Below are 7,066 nucleotides of genomic sequence, written 5' to 3'. Positions count from 1 at the left end.
CATGGGGTTATATGAGGCTGGTGCTTGATATGTGACAGGAAACTGACCACAGCCAGGAGGATGCGTGCTCTGCAACGACTGTGGCATAGGTTGGGTAAGAGGGGCACGACTTACAGGAGGCAGAGGAGATGGAAGCTGTGGCTGAAGTAGGAGAGGAGGGGGCCTATGGTCCTCTGTATGGGCTTGTGGAGATGCTGCTGATTGAAGGTTAAGATTATCAGGGCAAGGGGATGGCAAGCGAGACCGTGAGGAGTGGGTGCTGCTCCTAAGCATGCACTGCTGGATTAGTCTACCCTGATTTCTTAATTCTTCTACCAATTGCTGTAGGAGTGCAGTCTGAGTATCAGGAATGGGAGCTATTGGAGAGGTATGTTGGTGTTCAACTTCAGGGGTTTGCACTCTCTCAGATAGGACAGGTGAATAAGGGTGTGGAATATCCTCCTGAATGTCTCCCTCCGTGGGCAATTCCAACTCCTCTGGCTCTTCCTCAGACTCATCTTCTTTCCAGGGTTGATAATGAGGACCAGTACCAGGAATATCTGCAGGATGGAGCAGTTGTTGTTCTGGTGCTTCTGCTGTAGGTTGCGACCGCTGAGGATATTGTAGGATGAAATCATCATAACGTGCGGGGAGCTGAGCTTGGCGACGTGGGCGCTCATGCTGAGACAATGAGGGCAGGGAGTGACTAGACATATCCACTGATCATCAATGAGCTCCGGCTCGAAGGACCATGAAAAGGAGGATTGATAGAGATGTGTAGGTGGCTGGCTTGAAAACCAGTGGAGGTGTCGGTAAGAACAATCCAGTCTAGTCACTTCAATTACACGGCATCTTTCTTTATTAGGAATGTATGTGTGTGAGCGTGTGGTTTCTACAAGAACAGAAATACAATGTTTTAGTTCACAATAAACATAACATGAAATCAACATGAAATCCACTGGAAATAAAGGAATTTAAACAATACATGAAGTCATCTACTCATAATATAATCTCAGATACATATGTAAATAACTAAAGAACATGCCTAAGCAAGAAATACAGCAAAATAAACACATTTAGGATAAACTTAATACAGAATAATGATTAAGTGTCAAAATAAGCACTTACATGGTCAAATACACACACGCAGGGAAAAACAAAGGAAGAACTCAGTCCTCTGCACAGTGCATCCATGTGCACCAGAATGAAGGTGCTGTGGGCACAGGTGCAATTTATAAGGCCTGATAGTGTCCTAATTGGCTTGAGATTAGGTGGGTGGAGCTAAAACTTAATAGGAAAATTAACAAGCAAAGTGGGGTGTGGCACATGCTTGGCACCTTGACGCTTAGGGACACACAACTTCTCAACAATTAAAATCAACTGCTGGCTGTAGATCCTTCTCCTATTTAGCACCTAAACTTTGGAACAGTCTTCCTAACATTGTCTGGGAAGCAGACACACTCTGTCAGTTTAAATCTAGACTAAAAACGCATCCCTTTTACCTGGCATTCATATAGAACATTACATTTCTATTATTCAAATCAGTTAATTGATTATTAGGCTGAATAGATTATGTCAGCCGGAACCAGGGACGCTTCCTATAACACCTGATGTACTCATTACATCATAAGAAGAATAGCATCTACGCTAATGTTAGTCATTCTGTCTATTCCGAGGTTTACTAAAGTCAGCTGGATCCGGGCCGTATCCAGATCAGATGGTGGACCTGCGCCTGGACCCATCCAAACTTTGTTGTATTATTTTCATGTTATCACTGTGAAGCTGCTTTGATACAATCTGTATTGTAAAAAGCGCTATATAAATAAAGGTGACTTGACGTTTAACTTGATTCAAAACTGAAACAACATACACTTCAGTGCAAAATAATGCACCACAGTGAATGAGATTACTGATGAAGAATTGAGAATGTGCTTGACTAACTGAATCAAATAGACTTTATTTGTTAAAAGGTCATTTTGTACTGAAAATAATATATTAATAGATTACAACCGATAAAAACCAAGTTAAATTTTGGCCTTCAGATAACCATAGAAACATTTAAGCTTTATCTGAGTATTAAAATCAACCTTACACTGAGTAAATGTAAGCCTCAGTGCTCTCTGGGGGTTGGCCTTTACATTCCTATAGATATTAATATATAGCAATGATAATAATGACGATTTCTGCATAGCAGACAGTTCTTCTTGTAACTGCTTATTAAAAATAGCTTAATTAAATGCTAAAGGCATGAATTTGTTAAAAAGGCCAAGTAATTTTGATGGAGTTATTTAAGTTATGAGATTTTTTTTTATTTAAAAAAAAGCTTTCTAATCAATATGCAAAACGCATAACAGAATACACAACTCAACATTATTTAAACACATCCACACCAAAACAAACTGATAATTCAGTCAGTGCGCAATGTTTCATTTACATGCTGAAATAAATTAACATCAGGAACAACATTTATTCTAAGTGCATAGTTTAAAGGCACTCAATAATTTTTTTTAGTATGAATTCTGCAAATGTATTAAGCCAGAAAAATGATGTAAATGTTTGCATCCATAGGCCTAAATAAGGCTATTCTTATAGGAAATGACAGCTCAGTGGTCACCTATTACCTATGGGTAATTACAAAAAAATTAGGTAATAATTTTCAGTATTCAACAGATTGCTACATTCACAATGAAGTGGCACTCTTTGTGGTTTCGAATAGTGTTGTTAGCTTATTGATTGTAGGGTGTCTATTCAGGTATGTTTCAAGCTGCCATCAAATTACATATTTGACCTTCAGTGACAATGGCCTTAATTTACATTGCTTAGTAATAGACTTATTAAAAACTGTCCAAAATCCAATTTGGGGAGCAGTTTGCAGTTGCTGCATCATTAGTATTGAAATGCATGTAAAGACCCACCATCTGCTCAATGTTAAACCTTTGTCACACACAAATGCAAGACACGCTTCTCTCTCTAAATTATCATGGATAGGAACCTAACAGATAATATTTCTTTCTTTCTTTCTTTCTTTCTTTCTTTCTTTCTTTCTTTCTTTCTTTCTTTCTTTCTTTCTTTCTTTCTTTCTTTCTTTCTTTCTTTCTTTCTTTCTTTCTTTCTTTAGCACATTGCACAATGAATACTAATTCTCTGTTGATGCCAGTCTCCATAGTCACAGGGTAAAATACTGAAAGTTTAATCTCTGACTTACAAAAAACGCATGCATTTGACATTCACAATTCAACAATGATGAATGATTCACAATGCACTTAAAGCAGTAGGTCTAAGGTGTTGCAAGACTTTGGGGAAGATGTTATTTCTAACACATGCAATTGCACTGTCATTCAAACCTCACTTGTCAACTTTCTGTGTTTACAATATTAAGACATTCTCCATGAGTAAAGAGAGGCATATTCAACATGACATAGAGAATGTTCATGTAAAATCAAGTTAATTAATATAAATATATAATTGGAGATTGAGGAGATCTCCCCCTTCTATGTAAAGCGCTTTGAGTGCTGAGATAAGGGCTATATAAATGTAATGAATTATTATTATATAATATAATATAATATAATATAATATAATATAATATAATATAATATAATATAATATAATATAATATAATATAATATAATATAATATAATATGGACAATTCATACTAAAACAATGAAATGTATTAATACAACTACACATAGCAAATATATTAATTGCTTAGAATCTCATTCTATTTTAATTCTATTTATATATTCAAATTCACATTACAGGTTTGCATAAGGAATTGGAATTTAAAATGCATTCTCTGTTTATTCCAGAGTGCCACGGTGACAGCGTCCCGTCGCCATGGAAACGACCTGCCGCTGCACTTGCCTGTGCTGTGTGTATTAGCTAATCAGCTAACCAACTTAAGTGTTTTATTATTAAAGCGCTCTAACAGCCTAAATGACTAAACGAACCGAGAATTTTTAACACTGTTTTTCGTTCTGCTGGGTGAATGTGGTTAAAATGTGTTGTGCGCTAGTCTGATAGTTACCATTATGAAGGCGACTGCTAGCTGATATTAGTTCTATAGAACCGTCATTGTGCTGCAGTGGTTATGAATCAGCTTTTGTTTGTCTCGAAGAGGACATAATAAAGCAACCTTCACAATTCAATCTTTTAACAGCAGCATGTTTAGGAACGATTATCAGGTAATGTGAGTGGGCACTGAACTGTAACTAAGTTCTATGCTGTATTCTGTAATGCTTTTCAATGCTTTTCATTGTGTGTGTGTGTGTGTGTGTGTGTGTGTGTGTGTAGGGTGGTCTCACGGTTGACATCTTCAGTGCACAAGGAAAAGATCCTGTGGCAAAATGGAAACTATATGGCAGAAAACCTCCAATAACTAAAGTATGTATGTTTCAGTAATGACAGATTTTGCCATAATGAAAAGAAGAAAAAGGAGTTTTTAACTGGTCATAGAAAATACATAGCCTACAATATTTTTTAATATATTTTTTATCATCATCATATTTTGCTGTGTTTCATAATCGTTTTATTCTAAATTTAGCTTAAAAGCCTACAATATAATATTAAGCAATGTAATGATGGCCTCCCATTTTGACAACTTAGCCTACCTCATAGTAATGGGGGCATGTTGTCACAAGGTGTTCAAAGAACTTATCTTTTTTCCCCCTAGGCAATTATATGTAGCCAAGACTCTAAGGCATGTCCATATACTGTAAAGAAACTGGCCTTCAAAAATAAACATAGAAAGAAAAGAAAAACCTTGGAATAAATGAATAAAAACCTTATTCAGTGGAGTAAAAAGGGACACACATTCATAGAAACACAGTTTGCATTCCAGAATCTGCCCTGTAAATCATCTCTTGAATTGGATGATGGCTATTATTTTACATTCTCATCTACTTGAAACATACCACGAATAGCAGCAAAGAGAAGAACTAAAATAATACCATACCAGAGAAACATGAACAAACCCTTGTAACTTTAAAACAGTGGTATCTGCAAAAAGTCCTTGCATTGCTTTTATGTTTTTATATATATACTGTATATATTGAGATATCGTGGGTACATACAGTAATACTACTGAGGAGGATTATTTGAAGCATCTGTCTTATTATTTATTTTATCTTCTCTTTGTTAACAGGTGTTTGATAAAGAAGTGAAGGGCTTTGTATACGGTCTTGAAGGCAGCAGTCAAACACACAAGATGCAGTTACCTAAGGATAGCAAGATGGCTCGTAAGTGCTGTCAGAATCAGAATAAATCAGATTTACATTTACATTACATTTCAGATTTACATTTGCACTTAAATTTCACATAGCTAACGAATGGCTAGCTTTAGGGCTTAGATTAATTTTAAAGATTACTTAAGTATTCTATTATAGTAAGGCTACTGTTTTTTTAGGTTTACAAAGCTAGATTAATCTTTAAGATTAAAGTTAAACTGTATTCAAACATTCATAAAAGAAGAAAAGAAAAAAAGGCAAACCTCACAGAAAATACAAAAAGCTTACATAATATATTGTTAATATAATATATTGCACCTTTGTTAAAAGTGCCAAATTCTATTTTTGAAGTTTTAGCCTAGATCTGTTACTGTACTTAAGCATCTTCACAACATTGCTTTCTCATTGCAACAAAAAGATCAGTTTAATAATGCCAAGTGTTACCGTATTGTTATATATGGATTGATTATTGTTGAATCACCAATTATATGTGTCTCTTTGTGCGTCATATCTTAAAATCTCATGTTTCTTGTTCCCATAGTTGGTCTGATTCAGAAGTTTCTGATTCTACAGGTCAACATTCCTTTGGGAAAAGACTTTTCCACAGAGTTTCTGTAAGTGTTTCTTTTTAAAAATTAATTTAAAATTTAGTGTCATTGTTAACAGGTTCATCCGACGACATCTATCTTCAAGCTACTGAAAACAATCTTGTTGTTGCGCTGCTATGATATAGTTAAAATTCAGGGTTTATTACCATGGAGAGTGAATTAATTCACACTTTCAGGCATGCAGATACCACTCCTACACATTCTTGTTCAAACACACATGAGAAAATGATTAAAGATCTTTCCATCTGCTTCACAGAGCAAGCTATTTAGTTAACTTTGTAATGCTGTCTTCTAGAGTGACTGATGAAGAGCACCTAAAGAGAAGACTCTACTTGTCGACAGTTCATAAAGAGCTCTCAGCAACCCCGTTGCATGCGAGAATACCTCTAACGTGCCTCAAACGAAATACTGTAAGTCCTGAAGAACATTATGCGCTGCTGCATTCTCCACGACTATCTGCAAATGAGCAGTCAGATCATTTTGTCTTAGCTCTGTGAGATACTTTGTAACATGACCAAAAAATGACCTGTAAAAAATGTTCTGGAGCTAGTATGATAAGGTACTACTGTCTGTGTGCAGTGGTGTAATCTGTGTATCGATCTGGACTCCCTCACCACTGAGATATTCAGAGGGAAGCGCTTCCTGTCTCTGGATGGCATCATCATCTCCGCCTGCTGTAAGGTTCGCCGCATCTTCACGATGAAGAATGAACCAGCAGACTGCGTAGATGGAGGTTGGGGAAAGCTTTACTTGATGGATATCATTTTGTAGCCCGCTTTTTAAAGTGTTCGTATTATGCTTTTTTTTAACATTTTCGACTTTCTTTAATGCGTTAATGCATTCTTATGTTGCTGTTTGAGCATGAAAAGTGTGCAAAGTTACAAAGCACAAAGCACAAAGTCACTCCAAAGGGAGCTATTCTTAATATGTGACCCTGGATCACAAAACCAGTCTTATGTTGCACGGGTATATTTGTGGCAATAGCCAACAAAACATTGTATGGGTCAAAATTATAGATTTTTCTTTTATGCCAAAAATCATTAGGATATTAAGTAAAGATCATGTTCCATGAAGATATTTTGTAAATTTCCCACCTTAAATATATCAAACATTTATTTTTGTGAGTGAATGCAGCACTATCGCCAATAGAAATGGACAACTTTAAAGGCGATTTTCTCAATATTTCTGCACCCTCAGATTCCAGATTTTCAAATAGTTGTATCTCGGCAAAATATTGTCCTATCCTAACAAAC

The 7,066-nt window shown here is 36.0% G+C and overlaps 1 protein-coding gene across 1 annotated transcript; it reads left to right on the top strand.

The window, feature by feature from the left end:
• Window positions 1–4,143: 4,143 nt before the first annotated feature.
• LOC308699126 (protein CFAP20DC-like) lies at window positions 4,144–6,584 on the top strand (the record flags this gene model as incomplete). The annotated part of the gene is made up of 6 exons (XM_081379714.1): window positions 4,144–4,164; window positions 4,274–4,363; window positions 5,124–5,217; window positions 5,747–5,819; window positions 6,109–6,223; window positions 6,393–6,584. 6 exons carry the CDS (start codon window positions 4,144–4,146, stop codon window positions 6,582–6,584), a joined length of 585 nt encoding a protein of 194 aa, XP_081235840.1.
• Window positions 6,585–7,066: the final 482 nt, after the last annotated feature.

Source organism: Scardinius erythrophthalmus, assembly GCF_964197995.2.
Source record: "Scardinius erythrophthalmus genome assembly, chromosome: 12".
Taxonomy (NCBI): Eukaryota; Metazoa; Chordata; class Actinopteri; order Cypriniformes; family Leuciscidae; genus Scardinius; species Scardinius erythrophthalmus.
The sequence above is the reverse complement of the archived record's forward strand: the minus strand, read 5'-3'. Positions and strand labels throughout refer to the sequence as shown.